Source organism: Pteronotus mesoamericanus, unplaced genomic scaffold (assembly GCF_021234165.1).
Source record: "Pteronotus mesoamericanus isolate MK-2021 breed Mesoamerican mustached bat unplaced genomic scaffold, CSHL_Meso_final contig_73, whole genome shotgun sequence".
In the NCBI taxonomy this organism is placed as follows: Eukaryota; Metazoa; Chordata; class Mammalia; order Chiroptera; family Mormoopidae; genus Pteronotus; species Pteronotus mesoamericanus.
This window is the reverse complement of record NW_026555245.1, coordinates 1,745,607-1,764,741: the sequence shown is the minus strand read 5'-3', so window position 1 is coordinate 1,764,741 and position 19,135 is coordinate 1,745,607. Positions and strand designations below refer to the sequence as shown.

Below are 19,135 nucleotides of genomic sequence, written 5' to 3'. Positions count from 1 at the left end.
ACTTGCCCATTTCATCCCAGTGTTTAGTAGAAGGAAAAAAAATAAAAGGGAAGCAAACAGAGAAACGGATCATATAACTAATGGCAATCAGCTTACCAGTGGGAGCACATATTATTGTGTTTTTCCCTTTTATAGCAGGAGAAGCCAGCTCTAGTTGGTAATTTCTTGGCTTCAGTGGGCTGTGAGTATGAGACACTTCTGAAACACAAAAGAAACAAAATTACCAAATAGTTACTGCTCTGAGGAATCAAAGCAATAGCTACCTATTGTCAAACAGACAGGAATTCTGACTCCAGCAAGGAAGGCCTCATGTAAAAAAAAATTAGAATCCTTGTTCCTCTTTAACCATTCCAGCTTCTGCACTGATTCTCTTTCAATGACAAAGTAAGTACTGATGGCAGGAAGGCAAGAAAAATAATATTAAATTAAAAAATGAATGGCTTAATTCAGGGCAAGACAGATGGCCTCTAGTTAAAGAAAAGGCTACATGGGACAAAACAGCAACAAATCCCTCCAAGATCTTTGAAAAACACAAACTGTAAATATTGAATTCCCAAAGCAACCTCTTATTGAAGAGCAACCATGCCTTGTAATTCTACAGGCTCTCACATGGTATTTTTCTCTCAACAGAACCAGAAGTTTTAAAAAACAGTCAGAGGCTTTATCTCACTAACAGATTAAGCATATAGAATGTTAAGAGGCATAAATACCTTGAAAATCATCTATTGAATCCAATCTATCCATTTTAAAGAAAAAGAGAATTTCTAAAAGGTTAAGAGAGTTCCGTAAGGACTTTCACATATTGGAAAATTTTAAAGCAACTTACATTCATTGATTTTATTCTGGAATGACTAGGAACTTCTATCACTCAGTTGCAGAAGTAATCTGTAAATTCGCTGCCTGTGGTGTTATCCCCAAATCACATCCTTCTTCTAATACTACTCATTGTAAATCATAATTTCTCCCCTGATGCCCTTTAGTAAATAACTTTTTATTATGGCTTATAATGTAGCTTTTTGGTTTCCTCATGAAAATGTGCTTCTAGAACCATAACATGGGCCGTAACATGTTGGGGCACAGCAAACTCATCCAGGGCCTTTGTATGAATTAGTGAAAGCACCCTTGTGGAGGACACAGCCCCTCAACGCACTGTTTGACAAAACAGCACAGGCTGGATCTCAATCTCCACTCAACCTCTCAGGCAAGTACATATGTGCTGTGCACACACTTCATCCACTTACACTGCAGCCCTGGGACCTTAAATGGATATTGACCAAGTGACTCTCAGATAGAAGTATTTCTTTAGAAAGCGGGCTTATTTTTGAATCCTGTCTGTGAAAGCAGCATTTCATACACACTGAGTTTCTGGGAAGACTTTCTATTTTCAAGGTACACAGGCCTATACTTTCTTAATGATAAAAGAAGACCAACAAAAAGATAAAAGAGGAGTAAGACGCTGACATTAGCTATGGAAGGCAGAGAATGACGTTGCTAATCACAGGAAAGAAGTAATACCGTAATGTAAATTATCTTTTCTTTCTTACTTTCCCTTAAAAGCCTTTCCATAAGGCTGTGACTTCTGGCACTAGAAACATGTCCCCACACAAAATATTTAAAGAGCACCATTGTGGAAGAGAAAAATCAACGCTGGGTACCTGAAGGTGGACATGAATTCTGATTAAGATTCTGGCATTCTGGTTCTTCCTTGTAGAAAATATGTACATCAGAAGTTTCTATTTCCTCATCCTCAAGATCTTTCATATTCTCTGTTGCACCTTTATGAGATCAAACAACATCTCAGAATCTTGATATAATCTGATTCCAGTCCTCATGGTGAAAGCTTTACAATGAACTTGTAATATAAAATTTTAAACTTCCATTATGATTTCTTGCAAATATCCCCCACACCTTTTAAAACAATTAAAAGAATCTTTTTGAGTTTGCTATCTCAATTTGGAGTTTGAACTCCAATGTTATTTTGAACTTTCTTATGCAAAGTGAGGAACGTAGACAATTTCCAGACCCTGTTAAAAACACAGAATCTTGAGCTCAACTGAATTAGAATCTGCACTCAAACAAGATCCCCAGGTGACTCTCAAGCCCACTGAAGAAGGGAAGCACAATTTAGCAAGTATTTATGTCTTCCATTCCTTGTCTGGCCAAAAAAACCCCAGAAATCAGATGTGTATTTATACAGACAATTTCTGGAACAACTTATGATCTAAAGAAGCCTGAGAAAAGCTAAGCCAGACACTCAGAGGGTTTACCAAACTCAGCCTTTAAACCAATGCTCTGAGGTTAGCTTCAGGAAGCCAAATAATGGCTCAGTTACTTAATTCCAATGCATTCTTCTTTTTTCAGTCCCGTTCTGGTTCAGGTCCAGACGGCTTCCAGGCAGAGAACCAAGCAATGTGTATCTTCAGTCTACTGTGGAAACAGGTGAATCCTGCTTTGAACCTTTTTAACTCTAGAATTTGCAAGCTATTTCTCTAATAATCTAAACCCAGACAGAGAGCTCAGAATCTGCCTTCCACAAATCCTATGGACCAGCTGTACTAATTCTGGATGAGAATGGTTTGCCTACCTTTCTCTGTAATCCACAGTTCCTTGAAATTGTTCTCATCTTTCTCCAAAGCAAGTTTCAAAGATTTGGGCCAGTTCTCCTTGTCTGATCTGACAAGGCATTCAACCATTTTCTCTGCACCTGCCATCTGCCCCTTGTTGGAACAAATCTAAGCAAGACAATTGTAGTTGTTTGATCAATTATTTCAAAGGTTTCCTTTTATGAGTTTTTATTGAAGAAATACTTCAAGTGCTATCACTGTACACCACGGTTCAATAGGTCTTATTTGTAACCATTTTTGCCTCATCTAACACTATCTTTTTTTTTTTAAGATTTTATTTATTTATTTTTTAGAGAGAGGGAGAAAAACATCAATGTGAGAGAGAAACACTGTATGCACCCCAACCAGGGACTGAACCTGCAACCCAGGCCTATGCCCTGACCAGAAATCGAACCAGCGAGCCTTCATTTTGCAAAAGGATGCTCAACCAACTGAACCACACCAGTCAGGGCCTTCCAACGCAGTCTTTTGAGGTACCCTTTTCTTTGTACTTTTCCTCTACATATTATACTACTATGTCAAGGCAAGCACTCTTACCTTCTCTGAGATCTTACAGCCAATCATTATCAGCAATATTAGGAAAACAATCCACTTAACAGCCATTCAAAATATGGGTATATTGGCATAGAGATATATTTGGAAGGATAAAACCAAATATTAATTTTTTTATGGCAGTGAGACTTACATGACTATTATAAATCCTAACTAAAAACTGTTGAGCACTTATTATGTGCCAAGCATATGTAAGCATTTTACATATATTATCTCATTTAATTTTCATAAAAATATAGTAATGAGGTACTATGATTATTTCCATATTATATGTGAATGAACAGAGGCTTAGAGAAACTAAGTAACTTTCCTAAGATCACACCACTAATAAGTGGTTGAGCTTCTAACAAAATTTATTTGTGTCCAGAGCCTGAACATTTAACTACTAGAGTATGGTTTTCCTTTTTATTTTCTGAACTGTTTGATTTTATTTAAATTTGCATAAAATATTATTCACAAATAATAAAATTTTAAATAAAAATAGGACAAACTTGAAAAAAAAACTTACGACATAAAAATTACTGTTTGAGGCAGGATAGTGATGGGGGGCTCAAATGTTGGAAAAAAATTTAGTTTCAGATAATAGCTAATAAGCTTAGTAATCAATGAGTGTAAAAAGCCTTTGTCTCAGGAACTGAAGGTGTGACCCACCTTGACCCCCGGAGACCACAGGCAGTTCCGCCTTTGTGTCTCAGGAGGCCTCGGGCAAGCAAGCTGGTATCCGAGCCATTGTGCCCCAGGGGGAGATGCCGGCCTCCCTGGGGCACAGCAAAGACCACCGCCCAGGGCAAGGGTGCTGCTGTTTTTTAATCCAATTAACTTTTCCCTGAATTCCAAACCCTTTACCTACACTTATTTTCCCCTTATAAAAAAGGCCATTTTAAAACGAATTCAAGACAGTCTGGTAGGGTACAAACGCGCTGTCTTCTCAGATCTCCAGCCATCTAAATAAAGCCCCCTAAAGATTCAATCCCTTTCTCTGCTTATTGGGCCTGGTAGGTGACAGGCAGCACAAACACCAGCTTTTCTGGTTTCAATAGTAAGAAATTAGGAAAATTCCTCGGCAAGTGAAATAGGGAAACTGAGACAGAAAATTAAACAAGGCCAAACAGTTGAGCTCAAGGCCCTATCTTCCTAACCAGAGAACACAGAACCTCCTGGTCCAGAAACCAAAGGCTTCTGGGGAAGAAAGGAAGAGGAATTCTAATGCAGAAAGATAACACCTAACAACGGAGCCAGCTCGGGAAGAAGCTCCAGGGCTCCCCTTTCAGCCCCCCCTCCCAAGAGAAACGGCACATTTACACTGCTCCTAGGAATTTCCCCCTCCCAAATTCCTATTTTCCCCTTTATAAACTTGCTTCTGAAAGCTTCAGGTAAGTCACCTTACCTAGATGTTAGGGTTTTAACTGGCTAGCTTCTCAGAATACTGGCCCCTGATATTAATAAAAGCACAACTGCTGTCTCAGCTTTTTAGCTGAGTGGTGACAGGCAGCGCAAGCTCCAGGCTCGGCTGCCCCTGGTTTCAAGTTCACAATTAAAAGTATTATTCCAGCTAATCATACCTTAGATTTGAGGACTTTTGTGGATTTCAGTGATCTTTCTTAGGTCTAAAACAGTATAGAAAACAGAAAATATTTTCCATGTTCAAATTATTTCCCCCAAATTCAAAATTTTATTTTAGTAAACAATAAATGTTTTTATAACAGTTGTCAGCATCTGATAGGAGGTCCACTGGTTTTGGTAAACAATAAATATTTTTATAACAGTTGTCAGCATTTGATAAGAGGTTTACTGGTTTTGGTAAACAATAAACATTTTTATAACAGTTGCAGAATTTTATTTTAATTAAATTACCTGTATAATTTCTTCACATTCCTGATCAATTAAACATTCAGATATTTCAGGAAGAATATCGTTTGGATTAATTCTGGTTTTAAATTCTGGTTCCAGACGCCTTAAAAGCAATCTATACTCCTCCAACTTTTCAATTTTTTGGAAATCCCAACTTTCGATAGCTTCATAAAGTCCGGAATAACCTAAAAAAAAAAAAAAAAAAAGAATTGGTTGTTTTTGTGAGACCAACTTAAAATTGTAGGATCACTACATGGTCCTTCTCCTCTCCGTAACTGATGGCTGGTCAGATGGCCGCTGGCCAGAAGAACTGTGTATTGTTTTGGAAAGAGATTATAACTTCCACTTTGTAACCTTTTGGGAGTGGCGTCCTGTCCTGTGACCGCTTCATGACCTTTTCTTTACTCTGAGGGAATGTAATTTAGCGTCACCTATAGACACGTGCCTCCGACACAGAGGTGTGCAATCTCTCTCACACCCACGGGCGCCATCAGCGCACTCCCCGGTAATGTGAGTAATAGACAGCAGGTATGTCCGAATCTGCTGGTCCACCAGGTGGGGGTTTTTCTGGAAATTCATGAACACTTAAGCAGCTCCCCAGTTTGAAAGTCCTGCATTAACAAAAATACTTTGAGATTATTACTATCATAGGAATCATGTTTGAGTACATAGAGAGAACTCAAAAAATATCTGTAAATACCTTAGTTATTAATGAGTTTTTCGAAAAGAAAACTCAATATTCATTTTAGGCCCTCTAACAATATTTATCATCTCTTAGGAGAAAGTACTAAGGATAAGTGTTAAATCTTCCTTCCAAAGTGCATCCATGGACTTCACTTACAACCCCTGATTTATCTTTCTGTGAGTCAAATCATCATGTTAAGTATCTTGTTAATGCAAAGCAGCAAAGAAGACAAAAAGAAATATAATCTTAATTTCTGCCTCCTCAGAAACTTACCTTCTGTATTATTCCAAGGGAAAAAAAAAAACAAAACTAAATTATGTATAATAGAAATTTGAGATGGAAAAAAGTTTCCAACTGTAATAATTCAAGAATGCTTCACTCTAAGGTTCTCTAATAGAATTACCAGGATTGTCTGACTTTAAGGCCAACACTCTTCATCAGGACATAAATAACAGAACAGCAGTATGAACACATGTGAACCCATTGCATTTCCCAACTTAAGAACTAGAATATTCCAGTACATTTGTGGTTGTGTATCTCCTTATTCCTACCCTTCTATCTCCCTGCAAATATACCCTATCCGGCATTGGACGTATCTATCACTCCCTTGATTTTTTTTGTGTTTTTTTATTTTTTATTTTGTTTTTTATTTAATCTTTATTGTATTTTTTTTACATTACCTTTTAGTCAGTTCCCTTACGCCCCTCACTCTCCGCAATCACCACACTGTTGTCCATGTCTCCCTGGATTTTTTTGAATAGTGGCATAACATGTTTGATTATCTAAACAATATGTTTTGTTTAGTTCGCTTGAAACTTTATATTCTATTAAATGTAATTTTCTCTAACTTTTAAAAAAGTTTAATATTACATTACTAAGCTTTACCTGTGTTGTTGTCTGTAGCTTTGCCCATACCCTTTCATTGCAGTATAATGAACCATTGAGTGAATATTTTAAAATTTATTTATCCATTTTCCTCTTTAAGGATATTGGGTGGCTTAGTTTCGTTTGCATGCCTGTTTTTGTTAATACAATTATACTCTGAACATTCTTGCATGAAGTCTGGAATATATGTGTAAGAATTTTTCAAGGGTACACACTTAAGACTGTTGACTGTTGAATAGAAGGATACATGAGAGGTAAACTGCACAAGATGATGCCAAATTGTTTTTTCAAAATAATTGTATCAAGTTACACTCTGTCAGCTGATACTTAAGAGTACCCATTATTAAATATTCTCTTCAAGCCTTAACACTGTTGGAATTCTTAAGTTTTGCTATCCAGCAGCTATCTCATTGTGTTCCTAATATACAATTACCTAATTGTTATTAGGGCTAAGCATCTTTTCATATATTTATTAGCCTTTCATGCCTCCTATTATTTAAATTGTCAGTTCATATCTCCTGCCCTGTGGATGTTTTCTTTCTTCTTCTAATTGATTTTAAAGCCTTTTTAATATATTCTATATACTAATTCTTTGATCATTATAAATTTTGCAAATATCCTCTCAGTCTTGACTTGTTTTTTTACTTTCTAAATAGTGTGTTTGACAAACAGATTTTCTTAATATTAATGTCATGAAATTTATCAGCCTTTTATGGTTAATGCTTGAATATTGTTTCATAAATCCAGCCATAACCCTAGGTCATAAAAATATAAATCTATATTCTTTTTTAAAATTGTTAAAATTTTACCTTTTAGAATTAAGTATTTAATTCTTCTGAAGTCAGACTGTGTGTATATATATGAGGTAAGGAATGCAAATTTATTTGTATCCACAAGGATGTGAAAGTTGGGTTTTGTTTGGTTTTTAACATTATCCTCTTTAGGTTATCTTGTTTATAATGGCCCAATGCAATTTATCAAAATGCCCCTCCCTTCCTAGTGGTCCTCCTTTCCCAGAGATCTAAAATGTAACAGGTTTCTATAAATACAGAAGCCTAACTAAAGGTTCTCTATTATATTTCATTGGTCAGCTGATCAATTCTAAAACCAAAATTACACTGTCTCAATGTCTATGGCTTTACAATAAATCTGGTATCTAGAAGAGAATACCCCAGCTTACTTAATTCTTCTTTAGGGAATTCCTGACTATTCTTGGGTCTTAATTCTTCCATATACATTTTAGAATCAGCTTGTCAAACTCATGAAAAAAGCATGTAGGATCAATGCTTTTTGAGATTATTACTATCAATGTACAGATCAATGTACGGATCAATGTAGGGAGGGATGACATTTCTGTTATCACGTCTTCCTCCCCATGTGCATGGGTATATATCACCACTTAGATAAGACTTCTTTAATACCCTTCAGTAACATTTTATCATATTCTCCATTCAGACTTTACACATCTTTTGCTAGGTTCATTCCTAAATACGTGCTAACTTTTGTTACTATTATAAATGATATTTCATTTTAGGTTAGATTTTCTATTTGTTTTCAGTGAGTGAAAATGCAAATAACTTTTGTATACTGATTTTATATTCAATAAATTTGCTAACTCTCCCATTAGTTACAACACTCTCTAGATTCCTTTGGCTAGTTCAGGTAGACAATTAAATTATTTGCCTGAAAGTAGTCTTTACCTTGCCTCAGATTAAAAGACATGACCTGTATGTGGATACCTCAAAATTAATAGGATTTCCCTTTTACAGCATTCTGAAACAGTCAGGCAATATCCTCTGATTTCTGAGTAAAAAGAATGAACTAACCTGCATGGTGAAGAGCATCCAGAAAGGCACGGAACCAGCCTTCCTCCTGGAGCTCCAACAGGAGCTTGAGAAAAAGTGAGGCAGCCTCCATCACACCCTTGTTGTTTTTCGCAGCCTGAATATACTGCATCTCACCTGCAAAGAGAAGCAAGAGTGACTCATTAAACTGTAGAACCACTAATTACTGGAAGAAAAACCTGAAAAGGGCTGTCAAGACTTCTCAAATGGGGATGGAAAGTGTAACAGATCACAGCAATAGAAAGAACTACAGGAAGGCAGCAAATTCTCTGCCCAGTCTTCATCAACCCGCCCTCTCATCCTCTCGGAAAATTCTCCTACTTTGGCATGGAAGTCTGGGAGCACACTCGAGGGCAGTCCTAAAGAAAAGATGGTAGGGCAAGTAAACCTGTGCTCGCCTCCTCCCGTGACCACATCAAAATTACAACTAAAATACAGAATAACCAGTACGGAGAATCACCTTTAGTCTAGCTGAAGGAAGTCCTATAACCAAGGATATATAGAAGAAGCCATATTGAAATTGTTGAACAATTGAAAAAATTATTAGGAAGAGAAGTTTCTTAAAGATCTATGAAAAAGTCTCCCACAAGGCAGTAAACATGGTAGCACTGGATTAGATGGAAGAATAAAGGCTTCCTCCAACATTTTAACAGTCTCTTAATTAAGTCTGAATTAACTGCAGGACTACGATCGTGAGGATAGGACCACTCCGTGGTAACAGTAACGATTAGAGTAGCTCAGCAAGCAGAGTTAGAAATAAACAGAGATATTTTCATGGTCCTTTTGCCAGGGTTTTGCTAAGACAGTAGTTAATATGGCAGAAAAAAGAAAGCAAGAGGAGCTAAACAGAAACACAGTGAGGCCAGGTAGCAGAAAACTATTCACCAACCTGCAGGCATCATACTGACTTGGTTCACTAACCCCAAGTCTGAGCTGGTAACCAAACCATTGCCTTCATATGACCTGACATTGGTAATTTTCCACTTTTTTCCCAATGTCAGTGGAATGTAAATCCCAAAGGGGCAACCCAGGTGTCTAGGTGGTTAACCACTGCATTCTCTAAGATTAGAAGAGAACATAGCAGGTAGCAGACCCTCAACAAAGGTATGTTGAATGAAAGGAAGGAGTGCTTTCCTTCTCCATCTTAGCAATGATAAAATTTGCCCTTTTAAAGTGTAAAATTCAATGGTTTTTGAGAGTTGCGAAACTATCACCACTAATTTTAGTCCATTTCCATTACTGTACAAAGAAATTTTGTACTCACTAGCAGTCACTTCCCATTTATTGTCTCCTTAGCCTCAGGCACCCAATAGTCTACTTAGGTCTCTAAGGGTTTGCTTACTTTGGACATTTCACATGAATGGTATCATGCAATATGGAGGCTTTGTGACTGGGTTCTTCCACTGAGCATACTGTTTTCAAGGTTCATCCGTGTACACAGCACATGTGCTACCTTCAGCTTCCCGAAGTAAAATTTCTTGTTCTCTTTTGTGCTTTCTCAGTTTGTTCATATGCCTTTGACAAGAGCGCTGACACTGCAGAGTATTCAGTGATTGTTTGAGGGTCTGTCTTCTCCCGTAGACTATGAGCATGGTAATGTATGAGCATGGGCATGTTGTAATCATCTTTGTCTCTCTCTTTTTTTTTAAAGATTTTATTTAGTTATTTTTAGAGAGAGGAGGAGAGGGAGAAAGAGGGAGAGAAATATCAATGTGTGGTTGCATTTCATGTGCCCCCTGCTGGGGACCTGGCCTGCAACCCAGACATGTGCCCTACACTGGGAATCGAACCAGCAACCCTTTGGTTCACAGGCTGGTGCTCAATCCACTGAGCCACACCAGCCACGGTTCATCCTTGTCTCATCTTTATACTCTAAGCATCAACATGTGCCTGGCTCATGAATGTGTCCAGAAAATGTTACTAAACGAATGGATAAACATTCAGAAGGCTGCTCCCCCAGTGCCCCTCCAGCATATAGGGTTAGCATTTAACTCCAAAGGTATATTGCGAAAAATCTGTAGCCCACACCCAGGTCTACCCTGAAACATCCTGCACAACCTAGGTAAAGCCGTGCAGAACCCCAGTGACTTTGCAAGCTCTCCAGAAGAAATGTGTTCCAATACTCCTTTCCCAATATCCAGACCATGGAGAGAAGAATCATAGTAAAGGACATGCAGGATACTGCTAATGAAATTTAAACACATTGGTATATCTGTGTGTGTGCACACGGGAATGCATGGGCCTAGGATATGGATAAGCTCTCACTGCCTTCTAATGAGGGCGAAAAAAAAGAGTCAGTGTACATGCAGCCATAACACTCATTAGTGTCTCTACTGTCTGACTGAACCCTGATAGAATGTACTTGTCACAATTAAAGTTAACCAACAGAACCCAGAACATCTAAATCAGCCAAGAAAAAAACAAAAAAAAAGGACATAGAGAAACTTTATCAATCTAATAGAAAACAGAAACATGGGGAGAAAGCAAAAAGTTCATGGATTTGTGTGTATGTGATAAAGTATAAAGAAATGAACAGGAATGATAGAAACCAACTAAATGACAAAAGTTGCCTCTGGTGAGGTACCTCTATGGTACCATTAACATTGAAAAAGAAAATAATAATTTTCAAAGATGCAGCCTTGAGAGAGCAAGGTGTTGACTGTATGGACAGAATATGAAACTGAACCCAGGCCAGACAGGAGAACCTTGAGAGTAGAAAATAGTTTGTTCTCTACACTTTCATACAATATTTGGTAAATACCTCAAAGAAGAATTGCTGGGCCACATGACACAAACACACACATCTTTAATGTCTTGTTTCTTAAGTATTAAAATATCAGACAGTACCATGGATGCAGTCAATGGAAAACGTAATGAAAAGAAAGCCTCAAAACCTCTAGCTATAAACATCTGTGGGGGATGTGGCAGTGGGAGAAACTCCCAGCCCCACAGGAGAGTCCACTAGAGAGACCCACCGGGTCCTAGAACGTACACAAACCCATCCACTCGGGAATCAGCACCAGAAGGGCCCACTTTGCTTGTGGGTAGCGGGGGAAGTAACTGAAAGCCAGCCAAGCCAAGCAAGTGGCATTGCTCCTCCCCTGCAGACAGCACCACAACACAGTGACCTGGGTTGCCCCGCCCTGGTGAATACCTAAGATTCTGCCCCTCCCAACCTAACAGGTGAACTGAGACCAAGAAATATGGCTGAAATGAAGGAACAGATCAAAGCTCCAAAACTAGAGCTAAACTATAAGCAGATAGCCAACCTGTCAGATGCACAGTACAAAAACACTGGTAATCAGAATGCTCACAGAAATGGTTGCATATGGTCGCAAAATGGAGGAAAAAGTGAAGGCCATGAAAAGTGAAATAAAGAAAGATATACAGGGAACCAACAGTGAAGGGAACCAACAGTGAAACCAGGACTCAAATCAACGATCTGGAGCAGAAGGAAGAGATAAACATTCAACCAGAACAGAATGAAGAAACAAGAATTCAAAAATATGAGGAAGCTTAGGAACCTCTGGGACAACTTCAAACATTACAACCTCCGAATCATATGGGTACCAGGAGGAGAAGAGGAAGAGCAAGAAAGTGAAATCTTATTTGAAAAAATAATGAAGGAGAACTTCCCCAATCTGGCCAAGGAAACAGACTTTCAGGAGATCCAGGAAGCTCAGACTCCCAAAGAAGTTGGACCCAAGGAAGCACACACCATGGCACATCATACTTACATCACCCAAAATTAAAGATAAGGAGAGAATCTTAGAAGCAGTAAGAGAAAAGGAGACAGTTACCTACAAAGGAATGCCCATACGACTGTCATCTGATTTCTCAAAAGAAACCTTGCAGGGAGAAGGGGCTGGCAAGAAGTTTTCAAAGTTTTTAAAAGCAAGGTTTTATCTGATTAACCTCTTTCCTGAATGCCAAAACCCTTACCTACACTTTTTTCCCTTGAATTCCAGACCCCTCACCTACACTTTTCTTCTCCTTATAAAATGGGTCAGTTTAAAATGGAATTTAAGACAGTTTGTTAGGGTACAAACCCACCGTCTTCACAGATCGCCTGCCATCTGAATAAAGTACCCATGAAGATTCAATCCCTGTCTCTGCTTATTGGGTCTGGTAGGTGACAGGCAGCACAAATGCTGGCTTTTCAGGTTTAATTGCCACACTTTATTATCTATTGTTTATTTAGTTGCCTGCCTTCACACATGCTCTCTAATCTCTGTTAAACCAGGGACCATTTCTATCGTGTTCACCACTAATTCCTCAGTACTAATGTGATGCTTTCTATTAAGTAATATGTGCAGTAACATAGGTAAATTATTTCCAATGTTAGCATAATGCCTGACACATATGAGTTGCTTGTTTATTGAATCAATACATGTGTGTGAAAAAAAAATAGAATTCACACCAGTTTGTTAGTGTTTCACTCATTCCAGAGAAATCTAAAAAGAATATCTTGCTGGGGCTTACAGTCTTTAGGGCCAGAAGCTACTCTGTGGTCATTAGGATGGCATTTTGTTGCTTTACTCCAAGCACAGCTAGAAAGTGGAGGCCTACTGTTGGTGGTGTTCTCACTCATTCCACGGCCTGTGGTTTGGTTTTGCAGAACAATTAGCAGAAAAGTCACTCCATCTGCTTTAATGTGATTTCGAAAAACTGCCTCACATCAGTAAAGATATTTAGGCACTTGGAGTCTGAAAAGGAACTGCCAGACCCACTTTCTCATCTCAATTCCCTCCAGGCACCACCTCCTTTCTCTTTCCCCAAAGCCTCCCCTCACCTCCCACGCACAAAACACTTGAATACAAATGTACAAAATGACCATTATCCATCATCAAGTGTCTCCAAAGCTGGAAACACCTGAATGGAAGCCTAAAGCCATTTAGTCCAAGTCTTGCCCCTCTCAAGTTTCCAGCTTTTTGGAAGTGACAGGAGGGGTAAGCATCAACTTCTTTGTAGCTCTGACAGTGTTTCCTAATCATTTGTGTACTACTGTCCCACCCCCAAAGCCTTGAGCTATAAAGTGTCTTAAAGCAGGACTTGTATCTTATTTCAGAATCTCTGATGTCAGCACAAAACTGAACACCCAGTAAACGTAACTCTTAGTAGAAATCAATGAAATGGCCAGTGACTTGTTTCTTCAGCTTTGAACTAAATAGATGTGCACCCCTAAGAAAGTCATTTCACCTGGGTGGGAGTCGGTTTCCCCACCCCGCGGCCCCAAGGTCACACTCAAAGTCTAACAATCTCCAATCTAAAATGTTGTGGGGGATGTTGCCACACACTCCGCGTTCCCAGCAGGCTGCCTATTGATTAAAAGAAGGGGGGGCGGGGGGAAGCAAAAGAAAAACACCCTCCCGAATTGTTTTCCTACTCCAAGGGGTGGGCGCCGCTGGGGACCACTCACCCTCCTTAAACCAGGGGGCCATGTAGCCCAGGATGTATGTCGGGTCCAGAATCTTCGTGACATAGTTCCCGAAGGCCTGCAGGTTTTTCCGCTCCTCGGCCGTCATGTCGGCAGCTCGGCTCCAGGCGAAGTCCCGCTTCGCCTGAGCTCTGCTCCTTTTAAAGCCGGCAGCGAGCCAGGAGGGAGGCAGAGCTGCCGGGGAAATCCTAATTGTAAACGGAAAATCGAAACTGCAACTAGCTGAGAGGAGGCAGGGCTACTGCAGAACGCAGCCTCCCGGTGCCAACCCTCCCCCGCAGTTTCCTCACTGGCCCCCTGCTTTTCCCACCTGTGGGCGCTCGTGGACCCAGCCCGACCGAAGGGGATCCCTGGGAATTGCTTTTCTGATTTTCAGTTTACCTTATTATTATTTGTTTTGCTGGTATAGCACAGGTGTCCAACCTTTTGGCGTCCCTGCGCCACACTGGAAGAAGAGTTGTCTGGGGCCACACATTAAATACGTTGTGACACGTAGTCACACCACACACACACAAGTCTCATAATGTTTTAAGTAAATTTACCTGTGTTGGGCCGTGGGTTGCACACCTCTGGAAGTGTAGGTTCAATAAAGTGCATAGATTTGAAGTGTTCAGTCCTGAGCTTTGAAAAACTTTTATTGGAACCACCTCCTCTGGGTTGTGTGGGTAAGTGTATGTTTTAACTTTACAGGAAACTGCCACCTGTTTTCCAAAATGGCCTCACCATTTGCATTCCTGCCGGTAATGAAAGAGACCTCCAGTAGATACACATTCAGTAAATACACACACTAGTCAGGTTTTTTTGTTCGTTTGCTATCTTGGTTGGTGTAAAATGGTGTGCTGTGGTTTTAATTTTAATTTCTCAACAATTAATGTGGAGGACATTCGCATGTACTTATTGGTCACATATATCTTTGTGTGTGTGTGTGAAGAATTTGCTCCAGTCTTTTGCCTGAGTGGTTTTCGTTTGTATTAAGGATTTACAAGTTATTTATTTATTCTGGACACAAGTCCGTTTTCAAATACATGTATCCCAAATGTCCTCTCTCAGTCTTTGACTTACCGTTTCATTTTCTTAAAGGTGTTTTGAGCAAGTTAATTTTAGTGAAATCTAATTTATCAGTTGTGTCTTTTGTTTAGTGCTTCTTGTATCCTCAAATAAATCTTGGCCTACTCCTAGGTCTTTAAGGTATTCTTGTTTTCTTTTAGAGTCTTAGAGTCTTAGTGTTTTTACCTTTTACATTTAGGTCTATGATAATCTCAAATTAATTTTGTTGTGGTGTGAGATAGCAGTCAGTGTTTCATTTTTCCCCATACTTCCAATCATTCTAAAGAAGCACAAAGTGTTTCTTTTGTTGAAAATTTTTCCTTCTCCCACTGAATAGCCTTGGCACCTTTGTCAAAAATCAATCGACTGTATGTATGCAGGTCTATTTTTAATTCTACCCAGTTCCATTTATCTATTTGCTGATGCTGCTTTATTATTCTTTGTAAAAATTACATTGGCTATTCCAGAATCTTTGCATTTTGCTATGGTGTAAGAACCAACTCCTCAGTCCCTCCCCATCCCCCGCCCTGTCCTTCCCCAACCCAACACACAGACAGGTAACTGGGATTTTGATCAAGGCTGCACTGAACCTATAGATGAACTTGGGGAGAACTGACATCTTAACAATATTGAATTCTAACCCATGAATTTATTTTTATTTGTTTTAACTTCTCTCAGCATTATTTTGGTTTTGAGTACAGGTCTTATATATGTTATTTTCGTTTTTCCCTAGCCGGTGTGGCTCAGTGGATTGAGTGCCAGCCTGCAAACCAAAGGGTTGCCGGTTTAATTTCCAGTGTAGGACACATGTCTGGGTTGCAGGCCAGGTCCCCAGCAAGAGGTGCACAAGTTGCAATCACACATTGATGTTTCTTTCCCTCTCTTTCTACCTCCCTTCTCCTCTCTAAAAATAAATAAATAAAAATCTTAAAAATTTTTTTTTCTTAACTATTTTAAGTTCTTTGATGCTATTCTAAATGGAATTGTTTCTAAAGTTTCATTTTCAAATTGTTGCTAGAATATAAAAATACAAGGGCTCTTTTTGTTTATTTGTTTTTTAACCTTATGTATGCAACATTACTAAATTAACTTATTGAGTCTAGTAATTGTTCAGTAGATTGCTTAAATTTTGCTAGGTAGATAATCATGTCATTTGTGAAGACATGTTTTTTACTTTTCTTTCCAATCTTTATGCCTTTTATGTATTTTGTTTCCTTATTGCACCACCTATGACTTCCTATAAAAAGTTGAATGAAAGTAGTGAGAGTTGACACACTTACTTTATTACTACCTCAACTGAGAAACCGCTGTTTCACTTTAATTACAATGTTTTCTTAGATGCTCTTTATCAGATTGACATTCTCTTTTATTCCTGGTTTGCTCAGTTGTTATCATGAATGGGTGTTGAATTTTCTCAAGTGTTTTTTCTGCATCAATTGAGGTGATCATGTATTGTTAACAAAATAAATTTTATTGATTTTTTAAAATATTACACCAACCTAGAATTCCTGGGATAAATCCCATTTGGTCATGATATACCATCATTTTTTATATATTTCTGGATTCAATTTGCTAATATTTATATATCTAAGTTCATAAAAGATACTGGCCTGTAAGTTTCTTATAATGTAAGGGTTATGCTGGTCTCATAAAACAAGGGTTTGTGTAAGAAAACAATGCTTTCTTAAATGTTTAACAGAATTCACCAATGAAACCATTGGGTTTGGAGTTTTCTTTGAAGATTATGATTCAGTTTCTTTACTAGATGTAAGGCTATTCTGATTTTTATTTTTTTAAATATTTATTTATTTTTAGATGGGGGGGAAGGGAGGGACAGAGGGAAACATCAGTGTGGGGTTGCCACTGGCACAACCCCTACTGGAGACCTGGCCTGCAACCCAGGCAGGTGCCCTGACTGGTAGTTGAACCAGCAACCCTTTGGTTTGCAGGCCGGTGCTCAATCCACTGAGCCACACCAGCTAGCTCCATTTGTCCCTTTTGTTCTATCAGTTTTTGCATCGTAATTTTGTAGCTCTGTTATTAGATACATACACATTTAGGGTTAAGTTTTCCTGATGAATTATGTCTTTTGTCATAAAATGTCTCTTTTTATCTGTTAATAGTTGTTATATCAAAGTCTGCTTTATGTGATACTACTATACCTATAACAGCTTTCCTTTCTTTTAAAGATTTTATTATTTATTTTTAGAGAGGGGCAGGAAGGGAGAGAGGAAGACATTGTTGTACAAGAGAAACATCAATTGGCTGCCTCCAACCGGGGCACGCCCCCAACTGGGGACCAGCCCACAACCCAGGCATGTGCCTTGTCTGGGAACTGAACCAGCAACCTTTAGGTCCTCAGGCCAGCACTCAACCCACTGAGTCACACCAGCCAGGGTTACTTTGATCTTTTCTTACTATAATTCTTAGCACAGTCATATGCTACTTAACAATGGCAATAAGTTCTGAGAAATGCCTTGTTAGGCAATTTCATCATTGCGTGAACACCACAGAGTGCACTTACACAAACCTTGATGGCATAGCCTACTCTACACCTAGGCTACATGATATAGCCTGTAGTTCCTAGGCTACAAGCCTGTAGAGCGTGTTACTGTACAAAACAACTCGAGAGTAAATCAAGCACAAAAGAAAATGATGCAATAAAGAGACACATGAGCTGTACAAGACTGCTGCTAGTATTCCATGGCATATACTGTTTGCAGCAAACTGTTTTTGTAAGTATAAAGAGTACACTCTGAAATAGCAATAGAAAATATAGTGCAGTAAATGCATAAACCAATGACAATCATTTATTATCATTATCAGGTACTGTATACTGTACATGATAGTATGTTATACTTTTATGTGACTGGCAGTGCAGGTTTGTTTACACCAGCATCACCACAAACATGCGAGTAATGCATTGCACTACAATGTTAAAACAGCTACGACATCCCCAGGCGATTTGAATTTTTCAGCTCTATTATAATTTTATGGAACCACTGTCATACATGCAGTCCATGTATGTTGGTCAAAACACTGTCATGTGGCGCATGACTGTTTTTTAGCTATCTGTATGCCTCTCTCTCATCCTTAACTTATCAGTCTATTTAGAATATTACACCACATCAGGTAAAATATAAGATCCTTGCAACCACATAATTCCACCTACCCCATAATTTTTACTTCTGTGTCATAAACCACATAATACAATGTTGTAAGCTTTACTGCGAAAAGTCAGTTGTCTTTTAAGTAAAATAATTATAGTCTTTTCTAATTTGGTAAGTATACATCTACTTACCATTTCTGGGGCTACTCATTCCCATCTGTAAATACTGGTTTCTATCTAATGGCATTTCCCTTCTGGCTTCTCCTATATATATGCATTTTTAAGTATTTATTGATTATGTTTTTACAGTTGTCCATTTTTTTTCTTCCCATTATCCCCCTCGGCCCTGCACCCCCATGGCTTCTCCAATATATTGTTAAGGCTTCCACTGAATTTCTCACTTCAAATACTGTTTTTAAAAATTCTAAGATTTCCATCGGTTCTTTTTTTCTATTTTCCATTTCTCCACTGAGAGAACCTCTATCTGTCCATTCATTGACTATCTTTTAAGTTCATGTACATATTTCTAATAGTGTCTTTACTAATCCATTGCGTGAATTATCTCAATATGTTTTTATAACTGCTTTTTCTCTTGACTATGGGCACCATCACATGTCTAGTAATTATTAATTTTATACTGGACAGTAGAGATGTACTGTAGAATCTCTGGATCCTATTATTTTACTCTGGGAACTGTTGCTCTTTGTTCAAGTGTGTTAATTTACCAGCTCCTCCTTTTGAATTTACAGAGGCTCTGTGGTTGGTTTGTGCCCTTAATCCGAGATGAATTGCTTAGTCCTTGGTCACAGATGTTTCTGCTAAGGTGTGGTCCTATAGAGTTTTCAATGAAAAGCTGTGTATGTTTCCCCTGCCCTTCTAAGTTGGTGGGACTCAAGACTCGAAATTCTGTCTTCCCTATGGTGGCAACTAAGCTGCCTGTTGACCTCTTGCGGCCTTCCAGTTACATGTGCTCTTTGGAGTTTCCCCTGCAAGTTTGCATTTCAAAGTCAGCTAAGATTTGAGTGCAGGTTATATACAAATTTTAGGGCTTTCCCTGTTTCCTTTTTTCCTGAAATTTCCTCCTCAATATCATCACTCTGG

General features: G+C 38.6%; 1 protein-coding gene across 1 annotated transcript in view; it reads right to left on the bottom strand.

The window, feature by feature from the left end:
- RIGI (RNA sensor RIG-I) overlaps positions 1-13,984 on the bottom strand; it is a 42,409-nt gene extending 28,425 nt beyond the window's left edge. Inside the window, exons 1-6 of the mRNA XM_054582933.1 lie at positions 13,861-13,984; positions 8,424-8,558; positions 5,031-5,212; positions 2,585-2,732; positions 1,656-1,775; positions 97-198 (exon numbers count right to left, since the gene is read on the bottom strand). Coding sequence (XP_054438908.1) covers positions 97-198; positions 1,656-1,775; positions 2,585-2,732; positions 5,031-5,212; positions 8,424-8,558; positions 13,861-13,966 — 793 coding nt within the window. The 5' untranslated portion in view covers positions 13,967-13,984. The remainder of the gene's footprint in view (positions 1-96; positions 199-1,655; positions 1,776-2,584; positions 2,733-5,030; positions 5,213-8,423; positions 8,559-13,860) is intronic.
- Between the last annotated feature and the right edge of the window lie 5,151 nt (positions 13,985-19,135).